This window comes from Ptychodera flava, assembly GCF_041260155.1.
Source record: "Ptychodera flava strain L36383 chromosome 3 unlocalized genomic scaffold, AS_Pfla_20210202 Scaffold_26__1_contigs__length_13983176_pilon, whole genome shotgun sequence".
Classification (NCBI taxonomy): Eukaryota; Metazoa; Hemichordata; class Enteropneusta; family Ptychoderidae; genus Ptychodera; species Ptychodera flava.
In genome coordinates, this window is record NW_027248280.1 from 1091379 (window position 1) to 1116253 (window position 24875).

The window sequence follows — 24875 nt, forward strand, 5'->3', positions numbered from 1 at the left end:
ATCAGAACAATGCAGTCACATTAAATCGATTATTTCTTTAATAAGACACTGCCTGTAGAACAAAACATTGCTCTTCACTTACTCAGAATGACTTTAAAAAAAGACAAAAGAGGTAATTTACGTTTTACGTGTTTTATTTATCAGCATTTAAACTTACAGGTAAATTCTTGTTGAGAAAAGGAAATAACATTCAGTATGCAATATGTCTCGGTTTTATTGAGACATTCACAGCTTGTTGAGCTGCGCCCTCTAGCGGTTCAGTGACAAACTATTCTCAATCAATAATAATAATAATAATAATTTATTTTTCTAAAGCGATTTCCATCTATAAAATATCAAACCGCTTTACAATAAAATACAAGATGAAAATACAATAGAACATTAATTTCTTAGCAATAAAGAACTTTACATTAACTATACAGAGTCGTGTTTTTACATGCTTACTCGTTAACATTAAAGTTTAAGTTGCTACAACACTTTGGCATCAGCCATTTCATCTGCTTCTTCTAATACCTTAAAAGTATTACTCTCTAATGCTTCATCAACATCTCTTTTAAACTGTGAACTGTTAACATAGTCTAAAAACGAACCATCTAAACTAGTAAATTCAACACTGCTTGAAAAACTTCCAGAACGCTTAACTTCACCTTCACTATCTCTTAAAGGTAATACAATAGGCTGATCAACAGCAACAACAGGTTGAGCTGCAAAACCATCAATAAATGCAAGCTCTTTTCTTCCTCATCTAACTCTACTTGACGATCCATTATAATATCGTCTAACTCTTTCTGTAACTCCTCTCTTGCAACTTGAGCCCAATCAGGTTCAACTTGTGTTTCAGGAACCATAACATCAACAATTTGAACACTTGAACTATCTGAAGACTTAATACTACTTACTATTGTACTCTCAGAAGCAAACAGTTCTGGAGTATCTGGAAATCTCTGTTGTGCATCTTGCCAATGGGACTACTTAATTGCGAAGATACACTTGGAGGTGTCGGACTTTGAACGATATTGACTCTTTCCTCTAATTGTGTATCACTCACAGGATATAATTCCATAGCCTTCAGGATGGTGTCATTTCTAACCATATCACTTTTTTTGTGACTGTTTTCCAATCACCATCACTGACTCTAAGAAAGGCTTCGAAGGCATCTATTAACCACAAAGGATTATGTTGCTTCATGTCAAATGTAATAGGCATTTTACGCAACTGAGTGAATACATACATCCTATTCTTAATGGCTTGTTGTTGTTCGTATCCACTGACAAAACGCCATGGAGTTTTGTTACTGGTCATAATCACTGGCAAACGTGCAAGATTGTAATTGGTTTGCATCTTACGTGTAACACTGAGGGTAGAACCCTCCAGTAATGTGAGGTAGTCCTCAAACAGATCAGCTGTGATTTTAGCTTCATCAATTAGACCAATATTGCATCCAATTAACGACTGGAAATGAAAATTGGTGGATGTATTGGTAGTAATACCGAAATTCGGATAAATCATAAATATCATCCAAAGCATAATTTTCTTTGATAACCCATGCAGCCAGCCAGGACAATGTTGGAATCATTTCGCAAGTGTGAAACTGTAAAAAAAAGAAACAGTGCAAAAAATTAATAAAACACAAATGAAATAATAATATTAGTAATTTAACCCAGTGCATTCAAAGTTGTAGAAGTTTATGTAGCAAATTGAATGACAGAACCATGAGAAAATTTCAACAGATTACCAACTGAATGCACTAACTGCAAAATGACCCTTTTTTCATGAAGGACAAATAATTGACAAATCTGCCGACCACAAAGTGATAAACAACAGATTGTGACCATAAAAATTATAAATAATGTATACCGTATTAATCTACTGAAGCTTAAACATTAACTTTATATAGTTGTAGTGGAATCTTAAGATTTGTACAGTGCTGATGGAGCATTGGCTGTTAATACAAACTGGCAGGGACCCCTTGCCAAATTTTGAGAATTGTTTTATTTTTTTGCTGTAATTTACATTTAAGTGTAATTATTATGCTGCTTTAAGTTTTAGTTATGCATGACTTTAGCATATTACATTTTGCCTTATTAGAGTTGTTTACTGTTGTGTATCATTTTTTAACCATATTTAATTACTTAAACATTTTCTTTATCCATATTTTGCACAGCGGTGTACAGTTACAGAGGACACATGATTGACAAATCTGCCGACCACAAAGTGATTGACAACAGATTGTGACAATAAAAGTAACGATGTATTAATCTATTAAAGCCTATACACTAACTTTGCATTTTTTGTAGTTGATTCTAATACTTTAACAATGCTGATGGAGCAAAGCTGGGCAGTGCGCATAGCTACATTAAGTGCTTTACCTGGATGAGAAAAAGATAGTACAGGTTTAGTATTGTTGGGTGGAAAATGTGGTGCATCTGTTTCCAACAATAATTTATCCAGAGGGATGGTCTTTGCAGACAGTTGTACATTTGTGGCTGTTGGAAAAGTTATTAAATTAGTTATACCAAATTTTAAATTGTAAAAGTGTTGTGCCCACATGTCAACATCCTCTGTATTGCCTGTAAAACAGTGGAGATGAATTAGATGAGATGGATGCAGATATTTCTGTGCCAATGCAAATGTTTCTGCCTGGTAATCCCTACAGTGAATGACAATGGGAATATTGTATGTCTTGGCTGTTTGTAAATGAAATATGTATGTACGTCTTTGGAGTTGCAGACTTGCTCTGTCTGAATGTTTCCTGTCTAATCCTGTTTCACCAATGGCAGCCACTCTATCATTATCTAAATGCCCTAAAATAAAGGATTCTATAGAAGGAGAAAACAAATTAGCATACTTTGGGTGAAGGCCAACAGTTTTCCATACATCACTGGACGAAAATTTATGGAAGCTGTGGTAACGTTCTAGAAAACAAAAATTACTGATACAACCCAAGTAGTTTTCTGGAAAAGAAATTGAGTTATAATCTATAGGCAGAGAATCAAGGTGGCAGTGCGTATCAAAATACACGTGACGTCTACGGAGATGATGATAGGGACAATTTTGAGTTGAACACATTCCGTACATATAATCTCTACATAAACCTTGACACTGAACGTCATAAAGTGGGACTGTTGCCATGGTGATTTCTGTAAAAGAAAGAAAAAACACCATTGAACAAAATGGATATACACTGTGTGATATTACTGTAAAAATATATATAAGAGTATATGTATTGCTTCATCCGTGAATGTTTGCAAATAAGTTTGTGCATGGTTTGAAATAAAGCGGGTGACATTATTTTGCAGGAGTGCAGTGTAATGTGCATTATTGAAAAAGCCACAGATAGGCACATTGTTGTATTCTGGTTGGCGTACGTAGATTGAATGGTGTTGTATAAATTAAGTTGCCCCTTTTTCTTCTGTCATGTGTATTAAATAGTGTTTGAAGTTCCTCTGAAGAAACACTGGCTGGAACAGAAAGGGTATTAGTTGTTTGATTTATGAAGGGACAATGTATGTAAATGTCTCTTTGTAAAACAACAGAAAGAGCCAAGAGATGATATTCCCCACCCCATTCTTTCCATTTTCTTGCTGTGAAGACCAGTTCATCAAACTTTCTTTGGGACACTCTCTGCACTTGCACATAATTGTCTGTGAGTCAAATCCTGTTGAATAATTAATTTGAAAAGTTCATCATGCTGTTGAAAAACAGCTAGTGTTAGAAGGCGCAAAACAGTGGTGAATGTCTCGGAACCAGTAACACAAAGAGAAACCATGTTCCACAGACTGATTTTTCTCAGGTTGGCAATCAGTCATTGATGCTGCAGATTGAAAAATGTAATAAAACTTTTAGGCTTCGAATATTTCATTTCTGCACTTTGTCATCACAGATAATTGGTAAAGTGTGAAATGTATGATAAAACCAAAATATCACTTGTACTTACCTCCTGTCTACAAAAAAACTTCGTTGTAGGCTAATGTGATTAGTTGATTAAAATTAGTTCAGTGTAGAAAAGAAGGTACAATAAATTCGGATTGGTGAGTAAAAAAGCGATTCAGTACTTTCGATAGGATTTTCTGACTCGATGTGCGGTGTTAGATGTTCGTTGTCTGCTCGCAAAGTGATTCTTTTTCACCCTGGAGTGCGGCGACAAAACGTTATGGGATGCCACACTGTTTGATTGACAATCTTGTGAGACGAAAGTTACAATTTGTGAACAACTCACAGACCTTGTTGTTGATGAACTTTCCCCCACGTGGTATAAAATTGAGACAATATTCGGAAAGGGCCAATCATGGCGCAAGTTTTAGAAAAGACAATCAACCCGAGGGATATGGTAGGGCTTTATTTTTAAAATATCATCCAATGATAGTGTGGATTTATTTTATAGACATCCTGAAGGAAAGTCATTCATTGATGCCAAGTCGCAAAGCGAGAGCCCGCCCGTGGATATTTGAGTACGACCATGTACTGCGGCATTTTGTAATACGACGCATTTTGTAACAACTTACGCAAAATGTAATAAGGGTATCAGCATTTTGTAATAAAATGGTCTACGCATTTTGTAATAAGGGTATCAGCATTTTGTAATAAAATATTGTTTACGCGATTTGTAATAAGGGTATCAGCGTTTTGTAATAAAACGCGTTTTGTAACATAAGTTAACGCATTTTGTAATAATTATAAACATCCGCTGATATTGTATGTATTTCAAAATGCTTTGTGGTTTCTGAATACGTAAAAATGTAATAGCATATAATGATATCGATATTATATCTCACTACCGAGGCTAGGTTATCATAATAACGCCATGTAAGGGGGTTTGAGTTGATAGTCAAAATGCAATTGAAGACAGAATGAGATTTATTTTATGCGATTTATAATTGAGAAAACAAACTGAGAAAGTTTTAGTAGGTTTAACATACAGTACTGTACTTTGAAAAGACAATATACTGCAAACCGTTCTGCATTTTTTTTCTCTTCAATGTTACTGTTGGTGGATGAAAAGAGGAAGGCTTGGAGATGACACGCAGAGCTCAGAATATGATAAAAGACAGCGACATCATCAACATTGACAGTGTTGTGATCTAAGACCTAATTTTATTATACTAATGATGTACATGCCACAAAACCCACCTTATCCAGAAATGGTTCCCTTGTGACATTTTGAGGGTTTTGGTCTGATTTTTAGGGTGTTGCTACATTATTTTTACTTTTTTTACTAAAGATAAACAATAAATATTGTTTTTTGGTTACAATAAAATTGTGTATTCTTATGTTTTTGCATGTATATTGGATGAAGTTTGCAAAACTCGAATAATCAAATTCTGAGTTTTGCAAAATGATTGTAATGTTAGTGTACACTGTGATTTGAACGAAGCTTTTATTGAGTTCATAAAAATGATGTTACAAACATTTTCCTGGAACCATCAGTTGTAGACAACAGAATCTAATATACATTTAGACATAATTGAGAAATGGGAAGTGATAAATTCTTTAGAATGTCGTCAGAAAGAGAAGCAATATGTGAAAATCATTGTAAATTTAGAATACTGGTGGCCATTCTGAATATTTAATGAGGTTATGTGACCAGTATTTGCATATTTTGGGTGCAATTGTAATACTACAATTCAAAAAATATCTTGTAATTGTGGACAAAGTTTGATAAATTCAATAGTCAGAAGATATAAAATAGGATACCTTGACCTGTCTGACCCCTATTCAAGGGCGCTGTGTGTAATTCTTGACTTATGAGTGAAGACAAGAAAATCTGTGTAAGGTTTATCAAATCTGTGTAAAGTTTATCATAATGTATAAAGTTTACATCAAAGTCCATGGTAATGGGACTACAAAATGTGATTTAGCATTGGGATATGATAAAATATCGATTATCTTTTACTGGAAAACTGGAAAACATGTAAAAATAATGATAAATTTATATTGTTTGCGGCCATTTTGAATACCTAATTAGGTCACATGACCAGTATTAGCATATTTTGGGACAAGTGTGTCATTGTCATTCAAAATATACATACTTACTGTGGGAAATATTTCATAATATTAGGTGCTGGATGTTATGTTACATTATGCTTTGACAGACCTAACACTTATACAGACCCTTTGTTTACATTACACTTAGCAGGTCAAAATGATACAAAATATTAGTGTTTTTTCAAAATTTTTGTCACAATTTCATTTCAGTCCATGCTGACGTGATAGAAAACAGGTTTGGTGATGAAAAATGATGAATTAATGAGGAAATATTTTATATATTGGCGCCCATTTTGAATATTTAATGAGGTCACGTGACCATAATTTGCATATTTTTGTGACAAAGTATTTCATGGTGATTCCAAAAATATAATGGTATGGGGGACAGTCTTTGTTAATTTAAGAAGTCAGACGTCATGCTAGATGGTACTTCCAAATGTCAACTCCACCCCAGGGCCTTAGGGTGCAAAGGGTCAAAGTGGAAAATAAATGTACGAAAGGTTGCAGTATTCTAAGCAACTTCTATACGTATGATATGTGTTTCTCTAAAGTTGATTGTCGATTACTTACGGTAATAAGATGGGAGGGGCACGTTAATATGTCAATGCTGACGGCTGATATTTATCAAAATATACTGATAAACACTGACGTGAAGCAGTCAATTAAAATACTGAATGATAATTTATTTTAATCATCCCATAGACAAGGACAAAATAAAGCTCTATCGACAGACCAGCCACTTTTCCTTGTATGTAAAAGGTGACAATTCATATCTACTGAGCCATGGTTTTGTTTTCCCAGATCTATTTCTTTCCTGTTGTGTTCCTCCTTTGAATCTACGCTATCGCCCAATGGTGAAATTTGTCTAGCCAACGAGCTAGGATAAGCTGCCCTGCAATACTATGATTAAGCTACATTTGATTCGCTATCCTACTGGTTATACCTGCCAAATATCTGCCATTATCATTAAATGATAACAGCCATAGAAAGATAGATAGACAGGCAAACAGACAGACGATAGATAGATAGATAGATAAATAGACTCAGGCACTCTTTCCTCCCCCTCCCTACCCACATAGATGTAGACATACATACATACATACATACATACATACATACATACATACATACATACATACATACATACATACATACATACAACATACATACTCAACAGGTCAGATATACTTGCGCTTTAGTAGCTAAACAAGTCAAATCACTAAAACACCAGATTATTCTGACTATTTTAGTTTCGTTTAGTTTAGTTTAGTTTAGTTTTAGTTTGTTTACGTTAGATTACTTCAGTATAGTTAAGGTTATTACGAAAGTAACGCAAAGAATGTATAAAGACACATACATGTAGTCATTAGCGCGCGTTAGCGCGTCGGGCGATGCGTTGCACTAATGTCTGAGTGCTTACTTTGCGGTATTTTCGTAATAATTATTATCATACATCTCCTTTTTTATCAAGAATATATGCACCCGTCGTTTCCGATGCATTACTCCATACACTTTAGAGGCATATTCTGCATCGCCCTCTTAACTGCGAGCGGGTTAAGGGTAAGCGCCATCTTTGTTTACATCGCGCGCTCATCCAACATTCGATGTACGAGCCGAGCAGCGATGTCGTGCCATATTTGTACAGTGCGGTCTTGGTGAACTTTCGTTATTACCTCATAATATTTTTCACTTTCAAACAGTCGTAATACATTGACTTCTGTTTCTCCTTTATCAGAAGTTATTTTCAAAGTACAGTATGGAGTTTCAGCATGAGCCATTTAATGACGCAATGTTTATCATCAAATATGAAAGTAAAGGGGTTATTGCATGCCCGTTACGTGCCCGTTTTTAAGGTAGCTCGATTGTATTGTTTGCGAAGGCAGATGTATAATAATTTATTTTATGTTATTATATTTTCTTTTATCTGTGTATCTACCTGTTGATTGCTGGTTGTCTGCAATACGTCAGAAAGAATGTCGTTATCCTCTATTTAATTAATCTAATGACTGTGTATACCATTGATTCTCTCAAATATTAATAATAAACTAGTCAAAATCTAGTAGTCACCTGCCTCAATGATCAGTTGGTAAAAATACTGATTGACAGCTATCTAAAATTAAGTCTTTCTAATTTGAAATGGAAGTCAGGGAGCGATCAATTTTTGTACTTAGTTAACGTGTAAACACACACTTTGTAATACCATTCCAAAGTCAATAAAATATCTGTTCATGCTTTAAAACTGGGGAAAGTTTTTAAAATTATTACAAAATGCGTTAACTGTTATTACAAAGTGCGAATTATTACAAAATGCTGATATCCTTGTTACATTTTGCGTAGACAATTTTTTATTACAAAATGCTGATACCCTTGTTACAAAACGCGTAGACTGGTTTATTACAACATACTGCAGACGTTATTACAAAATGCGTCAGTTATTACAAAATGCTGATACCCCTTATTACATTTTGCGTAAGTTATTACAAAATACGTCAGTATTACAAAATGCCGCAGCACAGACCACCCGGCCTCAACAATATTTAATCAGAGACCGGCGTTGGCGTTGATAGATCAAAGTTTCCTTACTATTATCTCGCATTACTTTTTTGCGGATATTTTGTAAATCACATATTTCCAATCGCGTAAATAATAAGCTTAGGCTCCATGCACTGAGAATAAACAAGAGACGGACTACGTCGCATCAGAACATTTTCACGTCTTTTCGTGTGATGATCGACCTCCGCCACTCCATCCTGGCGTCAGCACCGGCCGGACTGGATGTCTTTAATCACGGCAATTTGACAGCAATACTTGATAAGAAATACACTAAATCCCTACTCATTGTAAAACTTTATCTTTCTGACATTATTATCCAAACATCCTTTCACAAACTCCTCACTTTGCTCGATATGCACATATGTACGTTTTCCCAGGCCAGGAGATACGGAGCGCCTTTCATCGGCTTGTAACATACATAGGAGTTCGTTGACCTCATTGTACGTCTGGGCGACCGACTGGGCGACGCGCGCGAAATCGAAATATCTTTTAGAAATTTGAAGTTTTGAATAGTTCATGTTGTTTGAAGGTTATAATTTTGAAAAGCTCATGGCTCCTATCATATTCCTATCGACGACGACGACGGCGGACGACGACGGATAATCAACCTATTTGATAAGCTCCGCGTCGCTGACAGCGGAGCTAAAAGGGCATGTTATTCTCTTGAATGGAGTTTGTTTGTGATTTACGATATGTTGACAATGTAAAATGGAAGGTGAAACAGTACCAGTCCGGGTATGTCCATATAGAGGATAGTTGGGAAAAGCAAATAACGTACTGTATATGTAAACGGGTTAGGGCAAGAACCAATCAAGTACTGTATATGTAATGAGGGTTCAAGGTTACGTGTGTTCGCTCTGAAATGTTATTCTGAGATTGGATCTGACCTGACAGATTCATCGATTGAGTGAGACTGTTGACTTCCCAGACGTGCCTAAGTCTGAGTCTACTCTGCTGTGTTAAAATTGTAAGGATTTCATCAGGAATAGTTTTCTGAGTTTCTTTCCCCAGGACCATGTTCGACAAAGAGTTCTTTGACACTTTTCATTCTCTTTCCAGCTTTTGGTTAACTTCTCGTCGATTGGTCCGGCGCACCTTTTTTTTGAGCGAAGGGGTCAATCATACCTGGAGGTATGTAAGCGTGCTTTAAACAGCATACTCCGAATCCAAAACCGAGTCGGACTTACAAGTCCGAGTACTCGCGGACTTGCATACTCCGAGTAAAACTGCTTACTCGGACTTGCATACTCCGAGTAAAACTGCTTTACTCGGACTTGTATACTCCGAGTACATGGCCTACTCGGAGTTGAATACGCCGAGTTACACATGCTTATAGAAAAAACAATGCTGGAAAAACACAGGAAATATTCGATCTTGTGATAAAAATTTGCAAACAGCGTATACACACTGCAGAACTTCCAGTCGCTCAGAGAAAGAGTTGTTAACGCGATCGATCAGCCTGACCTCTGATCTGTGTATCTTGTACAACACGCTCAAGTCATTGTCGTTGTCGAGTGTAGCTACCGTCACGCAAATTATGAGTTTGTCTTGTCTTTTCGCTTCATTATCGGATCAGATCTTGATTTGATACATGACTTGAATTGGGCCCAACAACATGTCATGATCACGGAGATGCAGCGCAGTGAGTTATTAGAACATGGACGCCATAATTGAATGACCTGTCGACGTGTGACGTCATGGCCTTGGTTTGCTAGCGTGGCAAGGCCATGATAGACTTGCCGAAGCATTTTAGGCATATTTGTCTTGATAAAATAATTAAACTAATATTTTTTCAAAATAAAATGAGCACAGTGCGCTCGTGTATGGTATGAACCGAGTGCGAGTGACCATTTGGTCGTAAATAATGACCTGACTTGACCTGTGATGTCATGCATTGATTTCGCTAATATTGAACGATGGTGCCATATCGGACTGAGTAACTGGCTGGACTTGCTGAAGTTTATTGGTTTACTTTAAATGTTACGTCTATCTTTCAAAAAACTTCGCTGCCGCCGTGGCAGCAGCTTTCTTCTGAGGGTAAAATCATGTCCCTCCTTGTGGAGGGACCGTGCGTGGTTAAATATATATACATTGCGCAACAGATTACTAGACATCGTGAAAACGAATTTTTTTTTTGCAAAAGAGCAGATTTTTGACATATCAATCAGCACTAGCCGTAAACTCTGTTAGTAATAAAATGCTTTCTTTCGTCAGATCGTTTCTTGTCTGGCATGGCAAAATATGCATTTCTAGGAACACATATTACTCGGCGTATATTCAAGTCCGAGTAGGCCATGTACTCGGAGTATACAAGTCCGAGTTAGCAGTGTTACTCGGAGTATGCAAGTCCGAGTACTCGGACTTGCAAGTCCGACTCGGTTTTGGAACTCGGAGTGTATGGTTTGAGATACTCTACATACCTGTCATACCGTGAAATGTATGGTCATCGAAAAAATTGTGCTGCATCGTGCTCCGCTGACAGACAAGAATAGGTGACCCATCGTTGCAAAGCTTGAAATATTCTTCATACTACAGATGGTAAGGTTATATTAAAATTTAACCAAAAGTAGGCAATATTTGGCGACAAATAACTTATGTAAATTTACAAGGGTCAAATCCTGATCTCTAGGAGCGGTACTTGGCCAGAAAAACCATCCAAAAAGTAATTTTCGATGCACTAAGGGACTGGACATAAATTACAGGGGGGGGTGGGCCGGTGTTTTTCGAAAAAACCGCTGCGTAAAAAATAGTGACCCTTCAAAAGTTCATGCACAAAAATTAGTGACCCTCCCCTTATCCGTGCATGAAAATAAGTGACCCTCCCCTGTTACTCAATACCCCCCAAAAAAACCCCGGAATGTGTTAAAGACCCCTTCTGACTTGCTATACTTTGTAAGTCGCCCTCCCGAAAGGAAGGCATAATGTGGCCGATATAATATCAAATATCAAATCATATGTGTGTGATAATTCATGTAAATGTACTTTGCTTGAAGTGGCAGGTAAAAAGTGCATGCCTTTACAAAAAATGTAATTTTTAGATTTTATCGATAATGTTGATTCACTATACATGTAGTCGACTATAAGAAAACTACGAACGTGTATTTTCCAGTATAAAACTAGCTATATCTGTTCATATACAGATGTTTAATAACTGATATAGATATACTTGATTAGCATGGGTTGTTTACAAGTGCACATGTGAACAAGATATTTGATTTTGGAATTTCTCTCAAAATAATCGCAATCATACCAATCCATAATCCAATAACACTAGGTCAAAATTGTAAGACAATAGTTGTAAACATAGACACAAAACAGCACAGAACAGACAGTAAATAGACAGTACAAACAAAGTCAAATTCATGTTGATCCACTATACATGGGAGTCTATGACAAAACTGTCAAAAAATTTCAGAATTAAAAATTTGCACTATTTGTGCATATATGGACCCTGAATAATTGACATAATTGTGCTTGATTAGAAGAGGGTGGTAAAATGTGCATCTGTGTACAATAACTTTGTTTTTTGAATTTCACATAAAATGTTGATCCACTATACATGGGAGTCTATGACAATTAAAACTGTAAAAAAAAATTTTCAGAATTAAAAATATGCACTATTTGTGTATATATGACCCTGAATAATTGACATAATTGTGCTTGATTAGAAGAGGGTGGTAACACGTGCATCTGTGTACAATAACTTTGTTTTTGGAATTTCGCATGAAATGTGGATCCATTATACATTGTAGTCTATGAAAAACTATGAATAATTTTTTTTAAATACAAAACTTGGCAAATCTGTGTATTTATGTATGCTTGATTATTGATATTTATGTCTTGATTAGACTAGAGTGGTTACAAGTCCATGTGTGTGCAAGAAATTTGATTTTGGAATTTCACCGAAATGTTGATTCACTATACATGGCAGTCTATGGTGAAACCCTATGAATAATTTTTTTCCAATACAAAAATAGGTAAATCTGTGCATTTATGTACACTCAATTTTTGGTACTAATGTTCATGATGAGACTAGAGTGGTTTCAAGTCAATGGTTGTGCAAGAAATTTGATTTTGGCATATCACTTAAATGTTGATTCACTATACATGGCAGTCTATGATGAAACTATGAATAATTTTTTTCCAATACAAAAATAGGAAAATCTGTGCATTTATGTACACTTGATTATTGGTATTAATGTTCATGATTAGACTAGAGTAGTTTCAAGTCAATGGGTGTGCAAGAAATTTGATTTTGGAATTTCACTGAAATGTCCATTCACTATACATGGTAGTCTATGATGAAACTATGAATAATTTTTTCCAATACAAAACTTGGTAAACCTGTGCATTTATGTACACCTAATTATTAGTATTAATATTCATGATTAGACTAGAGTGGTTTCAAGTCAATGGTTGTGCAAGAAATTTGATTTGGAATTTCACCAAAATGTTGATTCACTATACATTGTAGGCTATGAGGAAACTATAAATAACTCATAGGTTATCTGATCCTAAATTGTTATTCAAAAGTTGTTCGACCTGAAGCTTCCAGTTGTTATTGATGACACTATGCACTATTCTGAACAGTTTGTATTCTGTCAATGTCCTCAAAAAATTAAAAAATGTACATACAGTGACATGAACGTTTGACACCGACCTATACCCAATGTATTGTCAATGGGAGAATGATGTCAAATAAGTAATCTCCCAAATTGTTATTGAAAGAGTCATTATAGGGGACAGTTATGCACAATAGTGTTGAATAAGTAGAAATCATGACAACTTAAATCAATGTGGCTGCTTGGATCATCAATATATTGTTTATTATACCTGAAATTTGCGCCCGAAGGGCGCGCCGAAAATGGTAATGGCAGAAAATGAAAGTGCCAGGAGGTATTTTTCTTTTTTCAGTATTCCATAACGTGCACATGCAATTTCAGCTTTGATGCATGAAAAAAGGTGACCCTCCCCCATAGGCTTGCACAAAATTTTATGACCCTTCAAAAATGCTTGCGCGAAAAATGGCGACCCACCCCCAAAAAACACCGGCCCACCCCCCCCTGTAATTTGTGTCCAGTCCCTAATCACTTGTGGCAGTCACCATCTCGACCGTACTGAACATTGTGCATAATGTCTACATCTAAAAAACTACCGAGTGCTAATAATAAAGGATGGAATCTAGCCGAAAAGTTCGGAACATGCTGCAATCTACAAGACTAAGTTTGCATAGTTAACTATTCATGAAGTTGGCAACTGCAGGTTAGCTGATGGATTTATCTTAATATCCTCTGTAAGGACATTACCCGGACTGAGTACGTCTCCCTACATCACAAACGGTTCTTGGAAATTTACTAGGCAGCGTGCTACAGATGCCATTTGCGAGAACATGGGTTGTAAAGATAATGGTATTACCTTCTTAAGTAATCTGAATTTTTTAATTCTCTCTACGCTCCTTTCTACATGGATACGCACTCTGGCAGTTTGTTTTGTTTTTATTTCCTCACCTGGTGTCAACTTATCTCTTCCATCTAAAAAAGGCGGGATATTAAGGTCCACACTCCTTTCTGCAAGTGTCTCTTTGATGGTGAAACCTCTATCAGCAAGTACTAGGTCACCCCTATTTAATTTGTCAATCAAGCCAGATCGTTCAACAATATCTACGTCTGATATCGATCCTTCATATGCATCTGATACAAATGTTATGGCACCACTGGGAACAATTCCAATAAAATTTTGTATGTAGTGTGACACTTGTATGATGAATACAGATTACCCTGCCTTTCAAGAAATGACACCAATTTATTTTAATGATATATGCCATTATGTTATGGAAGTGACATTGGACTTGCCAAACGAATACTCAATGAGTATAAAGAAGGAAAATCGTATCAGTTTTTTGACAACAACTGGATGAAGGAAATCTTTCTTCATAACATTTTTGAAGGTAGTAGTTATGTCTTTCTACACGCAAAATGTACACCATCCCAGAAGATAAACTGTCCCCCACATGACTTATGGGTCTGCACAACGAAACATGGTGACATTCATTCTGCATATTGTACCTGCACTGCTAGGTAAGTCTTCACACTTTATTTGATATACGTGTTATATTGCTATCAGTCTGATTGATGTGTAACTATATATACTAAGTAAACAGTCAGGAAAGTGAATGATGGAACAGGTGTGGTTTATTGCTTCGAAATGTGCATGGGATGCCTGTGAGCAATCTTCGTAAAAATATATTGGTAAATCGAATGTTTCATTTTGACTTGAAACACATTGTTGTTTTAGTTTATTATTTCTCTATCGGTTACTGTATTCAAGTTATATTGCTGTTGTTGTGTGGGTAATAGATTATTCTAAGATGGATCATTAGTCTCTGTCTTTGATTAACAAGTCTTTGATTAACAAGTCATCGTTGATGACACAGTCCCCACTTGTTAATGGGTACTTTGATTACAGTTCCTCAGAGAGGATAGAGTCCTCTTCATAAGGTCTGTGATGAAAATACTTTGAATGAATTAGCTTGATACATGTCTGAGTTGTAGTTCAGGACATGAAAAAATTGTCATAAAATTGCCACATGGTGGCCATATTGGATCGTATCAGAAAACAAATCAATATGCATACCGGTATGTATGACATAGGTCAATGTCCTTGTAGCAACTTTGATTAAAATCAGTTGAGATATGCCTGAGTAATGGCTCTGTACATGAAAAAATCATAACAAAATGGCCGCCTGGCGGCCATATTAGATCGTATCACCAAAACAAATTGACGTGCATATGTATGACATAGGTCAATGTCCTTGTACCAAGTTTGAATAAAATCGGTTGAGATATGCCTGAGTTATGGCGCTGTACATGAAAAAAATTGTAACAAAATGGCCGCCTGGCAGCCATATTGGATCGTATCACAAAAAAAATCGACGTGCATATGTATGACATATGAAGTAATCCTTGTACTAAGTTTGAATGAAATCGCTCCAGACATCTCTGAGATATCTGCGTGAACGGACGGACGGACGCACGGACGGACGCACGCACTGACTCACTGACTGACGCATGCACGCACGGACATGACCAAACCTATAAGTCCCCCGGACTATGGGGACTAATTACAGACTGAGTGAAACTTGTAGCCATGTATTAGCACTGCTCTTCAGAGTCGAGGCAGCTAACCGTAGCGGTATGACGAATCCAGCTTGTTGTACTGATGAAATGTGTTAATGGAAAATACCAAATATAAAGACTGTCATAACACCACTGAGAGTGAGAGACATGAACTTCAAGCAGAGAAAATATGATGCTACAGGTAAGTTCATTGTTTATGTAGAATTATTATATAGAGAACCACCGACACCAAGGTGGTTCTTGGTTTCGAATTGCCGAGGGCCGTAGGCCCGAGGCGATTCGAAACCAAGAACCACCAAGGGGGAGGTGGTTCTCTAACTTAAACCACGATCCTCGACAAACTATGATACAGTTGGAACTGTGTTTGTCTACAAGACAAAGTCCTGGACAGAAAATATAAAATCTAGAGACGATTATTAGTGAATTTTGAAGGTGGAATTTGCATGGCACAACCTTTGTCACATGCACTACGCCGAAGCCAGGTAGTTCTAGACCGCCCGGCTTGGCTTTGCAAGTTTCACATTTCAGCAGGTGTTCATCTCAATATTCACATATCGAGTCGCAACTCTATATGCTAATTTCCAAATGCAGCTTGTCTTTACAATTTCGAAGGCGTGTTACATAACGCCCATGATGACGTGTCAGACAACTGCTGCCTATGCATTTCAGTTCAGAGCTTGGTTGGCGCAGGTCACATCATGTCTGACAGTGACAGTATATTCATAACACAAAACTCATTTAAGGACACTCAATCGAATTCAGACTCTTCTGGTGAGTTCCCAGTGTTTTCTCCCCAGAGTTTCCTTACGGAATTTGATAATATACAGTATAAGGGGCCGAGGGCACTAGCAGCGTCAACCAAGAAATTCGCAGTGTTGGAAAAACTGAGAGAGCAGCCTCTAATAGTCACTCAGACAAACAGAAAAATAACGATAGTTTGAGAGTCGGGGCACTAGTATGCGATTCAGATTTACAAAAAATATTTGATGTCAATGTACCTTACAATACTAGAAAAAAATTACATTGGTCCGTTTCATTATTCGAAACATGGCGTAAGGAAAGAAACAGGCGTATTGAAGACAATAAGCTAGAACAATTAAGCAAAATTGAACCGTCACTTACTGAAATGACAAACGATGAAATTAATTTCTCTCTGACAAGATTCGTTCAAGAAGTGAAAAAACGCGACGGTTCTGATTTTCCCGGCAAAACGGTTTATGAAATTGTCATGTGTATACAAAAGTTCGTCTCAGAACACGTAAGAAATGTTCAATTTTTGAGTGACCCGTTTTTCGCTGATATAAAAAGAAGTCTCGATTGTGTCATGAAAATGAGAGCCAAGAGTGGGATTGGAATTCACAGAAGGCAAGCGCAAATCATATCGGTTGACGAAGAAAACGTATTATGGGATAGGAAACTCTTGGGAGATCATACACCGCAGTCGCTCCTTGATTCTCAAATTTACTTGTTTGGTTTGCACTTTGCTCTACGTGGTGGTATAGAGCACAGAAACCTGCGCCATAAAAACTCTCAAATACAACTGAAAATAGATATATCAGGCAAAAAGTATCTGGAATATAGAGAAGATGTCAGTAAGTCTAACCAGGGAGGACTGTCGAGTCGAAAAATTCGACAAAAAGTCACCAGAGCATACGAGAATGCACACAATCCTGAGAGATGTATAGTAAGACTGTATGAACGCTACAACAATTTATGGTAAGTTTTACCCATTTCTGTCTTTCACACATTTATATCGTTAGATTTCTAACTTACAGCAAACAGAAACTTCTCACCTTATATCAGTCAAATATCAAATTTAACCTCTACATTTGGCTAATGGCATCTTGATGTGTCCACTCGTAAACTTTATGAAACATTTGCGTGCGATATACACGTAAACTATGCTCATGTTGACTGTAAACATTTATTTCTATTATTCTTCCTCAACAGTCCTCCAAATAGACCTGACGATGGTTACTACCTATATCCTCTGGCAAAACCTACGGCTACATGTTGGTATAGCTTAAAGAAACTAGGTCATAACGCTCTTCATGGTACTATTGCCCGTCTATGCAAGGAAGCTGATATCCCTGGGTTTCGAACAAATCATTCTTTAAGGGCGACAGCAGCAACACGTTTGTATGATGCCGACATTGATGAGCAGTTGATCTGCGAAAAGACTGGCCATCGTAGCGACGCTGTCCGACACTACAAGCGCACATCTGACGAACAGCAAGAGAAAGTAAGCAGAATTCTCCAAGGTACGCGCAAATGTTAAATATTTAATTTTTAATGAAACAAAGAGTGGTGAACTGAACCATAATGAATTAGAGCTCATAACTATTTGGGAAATGTAACAGAAGTTATTTTTGGGATAGTAAGATGTCATAACAGTTTTGGGGGAGGGGAGGGACATTTCTGTTCAGCGGTTGGTTGGTGTTTGTAACGCATTTATTTCGCCCATGTTTGGCTGTATTGCACTTTATCGACTAAATATTATGTCTTTCTATATCATATCAGGCAATGGAGAAGCCCCTGAGCCACCAAGAAAATTGTCATGTACATCAGTGAACAGTGTGACCAAAGCCACGGAATCAGCGGCAGCGGCAGTGTCGGCAAAGGATTCATCCTCAATCAGTATTACCATAAATTTGTTAAAATGACATTCTGATTCAATTATTGTACCCAAGAAATAAATGGAAATCTGCAAACTGAACAGTGTATTTGCATTTCTGTGTGACAGGTGATTGAGTGTCTCCTACCCGAGAGGTAGTTCTAGAACTACCTCTGGGGGTTCTAGAACTACCTCCAGAACCCCCAGAGGTAGTTCTAGAACTACCTCTGTGGGTTCTACAACTACCTAGGATAATTTCTGAACCTTGCCTTGACTGGTAGTAGGAGGTTCTTTGAGTGAATGTGGTTTTGTTTGTATACTGTGACGTCATGATCGTGGTTTAAGTAGAATTATTATTTAGTGCTGAGGGACAAACTAGCAAACTGACGACGATTTTATCGTTTTTGTTTCAAGTGATATACTCATGTCATATGCTCTATAACCTAATGTAGACAGTTTTTCACGATGTCTACTGTCATCGTTCTGATGACATGTTTTCTAATAAAATAACGTAACATCTTGATTAACTTAATCGTCAAATAGACTCTATCTTAATTTACATTCAATAATATAGCTATTACCCTGATAAGTCTTTTGGGGTTTTTTATGTTATTCTTTTGGGAACCGTGAAGAGACCTCTAGTTGATGCCAAGAAGAGACTTTATCAACCACTTCCTGATAAATATAAGGCTTCAGATCACGAAAACGGGACAAGTTTGTGGGACAAGTTGTCAAAAACAGTTCCGGACGCATGTTTTTTTACTCATTATTCTAATTTAAATATTTCTTTCAATGATTCAATCTCTGCCACTCATGTTACCGAATCAGAATGTTTAAGTCAAAGTTCACCTGCTACACACGCGATTGTGCAGTACCTTTGCCAAAGCTTGGTCGAAGGTTAGATGAAGCTTAGCGTCGAAGCTTATTACAAGACTTTGCGTGCCGACCTTTGCCGAACCTTTGGAAAACCAAGCTTTGCCGAACCTTAGGTGTACTGACCTTTGTTGAAGATTTGACATCCAAAGCTTGGTTGAACCTTGAGGCGTATCAATCTTTGTGAAAGCTTAAAACTACCAAGCTTCGGCAAGGATTGTACAAGCAAATATTGTCCCAAGCTTTGGCTACATAATGTCGAAACAAGGATGGTTGGCCAACCTTGGTCTAGACTGTACAACTTAAAGGATTTAAATAAGCTTCGCCATTATGACCTGGCATTTGACCTCGGGTCAAATGATGTATTTATGCTTGACCTAGGGAGTCAATCTTTTGCTCAGTTTATGAAGTCAGTTTTGCTGCCGTTGCTATTATGTAAAGTGATGAAAGTTTCAATATTTTGCAATTGACCTGGATGTATATACACATTTTGTCTTCATTTCATGTAAGTTTGAATGTAAAACTTTAAAAGATAGGCAGCCGAACTGACCTCTCACAATTCTGCTTTATCTACCTCGAATCAGCCGTTTGTTTGATGTGTTAAACGTAGGCTGAGAAATCCGAGAGAGTGTACATGTTTCCCTATTTATATTGTCTGCACCTAGATCCATCACTTTGAAACTTTAATTGTGAAGAAACGTAAATTCTTAACATTTGATAGAGCATGGACATCCCTGGATTGACATAGACCTCGTACCTCCATGGTTAGAGCATGGAGGTACCTTCATGGTTAGAGAAAGGTGGTCAGAGGTAGGTAGTTTCACTGAGATTGAACAAGTATAGTGTGGACGTAGTACCTCTATTTTTGTATACATATGGATCCAAACATTGATTTGATCTAAGTTTACAGTAATGAAAAAAGGTAAACGTTATAGAATAAATTACTGAAATTTTGATAGGTATAGCTGTTGCAAAACTCCCACATTGGTTTATTTTATCATCAATGGAAATGAAAACTACAACCGTGCAGACAGTATAATATGGAAACATGTACATCAAGCAGAAGAGTTAATATAAACTGAGCTTACCTTAGTGTATGTAGATCAAAATACACATAGCCATGAGGTTAACTGTAACATTGACTTTATTCAAATATCATTTCGGAACTGTAAAGAAATCAATAAAAATTGTTATTAATTTTAAATTCCAATAAGGCAGTAACAAAACACACAAATTCATTTTTAAGAAAACAACAATACCAGTAGTAGCAAGCCTACACCACATGAGCCAGCCCACAAGTGCTACAATTCTTGCAGATACTAAGGTCTATTCCTCCCCCAAAAATGCCCTTCGCCTTCGTTCATCCCGTTCCTCCCACAATTCCCATTTCACGCCCTCCCATCATCCATGCATCGCGTATAAAAATTGTCAAAATTGATCCAAAAATTGTTTGCCTCTTTAATTGTTCTTGTACCAATTCTACCAAACAGGTCCTTGGAATGGGCATATGCTCTCTGGAACAAAATCAAACAAGGTAAGTAAGATGATGAACATGAAATTTTGTTTAATGTTTCTCAATTTTTCATTGCAGGCTTATCAACAGTTAGCTGTGGAAACGCAGCTATCTGTTGGCGGGGTAGCGGGCATCGATATGCGGGTCAAAGGTCAACCATATCCATGGCGGGGTTGACCTTTGACCCGCATAGCGATGCCCGCTACCCCGCCAACAGATAGCTGCGTTTCCACAGCTAATCCACAGTATACCTGTATACACTGTTTGAACATGTAACATTGAGTCGACCCTGTTAAAGAGCAGCTGTAATACAACTAGAATGACTGTAGCCTCTGAAGGAACTTCATATTTTGTTGAGTATATAATTATAACATCAACAAATGTTTGGTTCTTGTTGAGGTTTTCAGTCACATGCATCGGGAGAGTGGTTCAACTAAATCCATGTCCTGGCGTAACTTGGATATACTCATCAGCTGATATTATTTATCAGAAGTAATGTTACCCAACTGTATTCAGAGATGTATGTTATCAATATATTAAGCACAAGTACAAATAAGTGAACATTAGTATATTTTTAATGAAAAATGCCTTGCAACTTTCAGTCAGTATTTTGGTTTGATACAAGTATAATAATTTATCTTGAGAGAACTTTTAATTCAAACTTAGTAGTCACATTTTCATATAACACCTAATGTCCATATTCAGTGTTTGACATTTGTATGCAAATACAAATGTGTTAAATGTTGTGATTTAGTTAAAAACGATAATAAAATTGAAGACAAAGAAATTGTTTCTTACCATTATTAGTGTTTTCTTGAGTGTACACTCAAGGTCCACATCTTCAACAGGAAAGTATGCTTTCCATAACAGTGTGTTCAGGTCGTTTATTGGCAGCCCTCTATTTGTCTGGCTTCTCAGGAGCTATATGATTTTAGGCGATATATAAAAAAAACATAAGAAATAAGTAAGATTATGAACACGAAATTGTGCTTATGTTTTGTAATTTTTCTGATACAAATCTTATTAGACTATGTTTCTGTCCTGCAATACTACCAATAAAAAATCACTACATTTGAAACCATTTGTCCGAGAAATATTTCTCAGAATTTTGATATGTAGGTCCCTTGGGTGATTTTTGTTCAAATTGAATTGTAATTTTGAGACTATCTTTGTTTTTGATGAAAATCCCTGAAGTGTTAGTTTTCTATTTCTAGTAACTATTTGTTTTTTTGCCTTTTCCGGCCATTAATCACCTATATGACCCATTAAATCAGAATAATTTGTGAGACAAAATAGAACAGTTTGAACCTAATGTTGTTATGTTATTTATACAATATGTAGTAAAATTTGTTGCTGAAAACTATTCTTTCATGGGCATGTCTGTGTATATACTGTGTATGTATGTGAGGTTTGTAATTATGGGCTATCCAGAAGCAGTTCTTTTATCACAAAAATTGTTGTCAAAAGGACCTCTACACATGCAATCTTACATTTTGCTAGGTATATCTATCATACCACCCAAGTATTTAGAAATTACAGTGCCATTGTTACTAATTTTTTATGATATAAATTAGAAAAAGAATAACATGCTGCAGGAATATAGTTCATGAATATGTATTGCTGTGTTCAAATTTGTGTGCTGTGTATGTAAGAGTGTGTTTTATACTAATATTTACTGTACACACCTTGGCCCTTACATCACCCCGGAAATCAGAGAATTTCTTCAAGGCATATGATATCATTTTCTGCAAATTAGATGAGCTTGCCTCAGCCAATTCAGCAGTTAGAAGGCTTTTTATCTTGTCCTATTTTTCAAAAATAAAAATGCATACTTAATAAATAATATATATAAATGTAATTGAAAATTCAATGGTAAGTAGATAGTAATACTGCATGTGGATGTTTAGACATTTTGTATCAGGAAATGCATATTTTGACATTTGCATAATGCACTACTCACCATAAATTCTGTTGGCAGGTTATCGTAATATAGATAGTGGTTCCTCGTAAACAATGACTTCAGAAAGCATAAATATTCAGGCTGCAAAAATAAAATAAAAAGAAAAACATTTTTTAGTATTTTCTATTTATCTATTTGTAGTGATAAGAGTTATTCAATTTATAATTAGTATTTTAAATATATCACCTTGCATTTGGCCCGTTCAACTTTCCATTCCATTTGGCCCTTTTCTTCAAGCTTGTCTATTCTCTTTTTAATGCTTCTGAGTTCTTTTAGTACCTCTTTCAACATATTGTTGTTCTCTCTTGTCAGTGTTGCTACAAAATAAAAAATTAGATTACACTTTTTTAGTTGGTGTTAATCCAACCTGATATACAGTAAAACAAAGGTAATGAGAATTTACAGTTTAAATTTTCGTTGAATATTAATCTTTTTTAGACAATATATTACGGTGTTCTAAAAGCCTGAGATACTATATTTCAGTAGCCCCTACTTCCAAAAAAGGGACATTCTAAAACTGACTTTCAATAATTATATGCATAGTCTAACAATTTTGTTTTAATGTAATTTCTACAGTTGAAAGGGGTCTCTTTCTCTGTAGAAAGCATTATATTTATCAGTTACTAACCTGTGTCAACATCACTTCTTTCAGTAACCATAGTGTCATGATGATCCATGTTACTCCGAGATTCTTGAGAATCCTAACAATAAAAAATGCAGTCATAACGACCACCTGTTGAGTCCATTAAAAAACAAAGGATGCGTGCAGCCTATACACGAGGGCGCGATCTCCAACACAAATCCTAATGTCTATATATTAATCACACGAAACACTGTGCTTTGTAATAATAGTAACTGTTTGTGGATAGAGGGACTGTGATGCATTGTATCTAGTCTATACGACTCCAGTTTACCCAATAAGAAAGGTTGTGAAAGGCTTAAATGTTTCCTGGAAAACGGTTCAGCTTGGACTTGTGTGAGAGGTCTTCGACGTGAAGGTGCCATTATGACCCTTCGCTTGTGACCGATGACCTACATGCAAATTTCATTCATAAAAAGAAAACAAAAACAAAGTCAAGAAGTAGTATGTACATGTAGTACTCGGACGTCGTACGTTTAGATTAGTAACTCTTGTGGAAATTATTGCGAAACCGGAAAATATTTCAACCTTATGGCTATGGAGCATTGTTCGGTCGACATTCCGAGATCAAAATAACACAAATACATTAAAAGTATACTCACGTAAAAAAGATCATCGTTACTTAATTCGTCGGGGTCTGTTGAGGCCATAGTGAATCAGATTGTTTATCTGTAATGTATATGACAAGATGTGATATAAACAACGACGATAATATTGTCGATAAACTACAGATTCATATGTATTACCGGCGATACGTTTGCGCGTGACTTGACCCGAGCGTTTGACTGTGGGTGCAGATGACTGGCTCGCGCTTCCCGTGTGTATACATTATATGTTTCATCGAGCACCTTTCCATTTATAACTTGTATTAATGAACTATATATTATATACGACGACACTGTTTTGGTATTATTATCCCCATATTTATCATTTGAAATGGTAAATATCTTAAATGGAAAATACAAAGTGCATTTTGTATAAAAATGACAATACTAAATGCGCGCGACTGTATTATCGTTTGTAAAACACTCCGAGGGGTCTGTATGTACACCAAATAACATTGTTTGACTATTTTGTATGTCAATCTTAACCGCATTCATATGGTAGTTTAAATAAATATCATATTTATAATGCAATTGTGGAGTGACTCACCTTGTGAAAAAAACTCTGGAGCGAGCGATGCGTAACATGCGATGAGTGGGAAAACTGATGATGAGCGGTATCGTGATTACGTCACCAAAGAGAATGTCGTCTGCTGTATTTTCATTAGTCAATACCATCTGTGTGTAATAAACGCTGATTGGTTAATACTTGAAGCAGACGAAATGGCGGAAAGTGAAGGTACGGAGCGCGTTTTCAGATGCGAGTATTGTAAATTCAGAACATTCAGAGAATCGAATATTCAACGCCATCGACAAAGCAAGAGACACAAAACATTAAGCCGTCTGTGTGAGTGGATTGTCACTACAGATGACACGGCGACCTCAACGCCCATTTGTGCTGAAACTTTCGAAGTTGACAGTTACGAAGATTACGACATTTCTGATGTATGTATTCCAGAAAACATTGGGGTTAATGATGAAGAAGATAATACTAACTTT

At 36.4% G+C, this 24875-nt stretch overlaps 2 protein-coding genes across 3 annotated transcripts; one reads left to right on the forward strand and one right to left on the reverse strand.

Moving 5' to 3' along the window:
* Nucleotides 1–403: 403 nt before the first annotated feature.
* LOC139125814 (uncharacterized) lies at nt 404–24807 on the reverse strand. Of its 2 annotated transcripts, XM_070691916.1 has the most exons (10): nt 24427–24807; nt 23877–23943; nt 23263–23335; nt 22821–22951; nt 22635–22715; nt 22360–22479; nt 21473–21595; nt 20250–20675; nt 10959–11067; nt 404–1591 (listed from the first exon to the last, which is right to left on the reverse strand). In XM_070691916.1, the coding sequence occupies exons 2-8, from the start codon at nt 23922–23924 to the stop codon at nt 20550–20552; spliced, it is 702 nt and encodes a 233-aa protein (XP_070548017.1). In that variant the 5' UTR covers nt 23925–23943; nt 24427–24807; the 3' UTR covers nt 404–1591; nt 10959–11067; nt 20250–20549. The 2 variants fall into 2 exon arrangements, with proteins under 2 accessions (XP_070548017.1, XP_070548018.1); XM_070691917.1 differs by lacking the exon at nt 10959–11067.
* On the forward strand, nt 16943–18390 carry LOC139126033 (transcriptional regulator QRICH1-like). The gene is made up of 3 exons (XM_070692099.1): nt 16943–17390; nt 17625–17935; nt 18195–18390. Exons 1-3 carry the CDS (start codon nt 16999–17001, stop codon nt 18335–18337), a joined length of 846 nt encoding a protein of 281 aa, XP_070548200.1. The 5' UTR covers nt 16943–16998; the 3' UTR covers nt 18338–18390.
* Nucleotides 24808–24875: the final 68 nt, after the last annotated feature.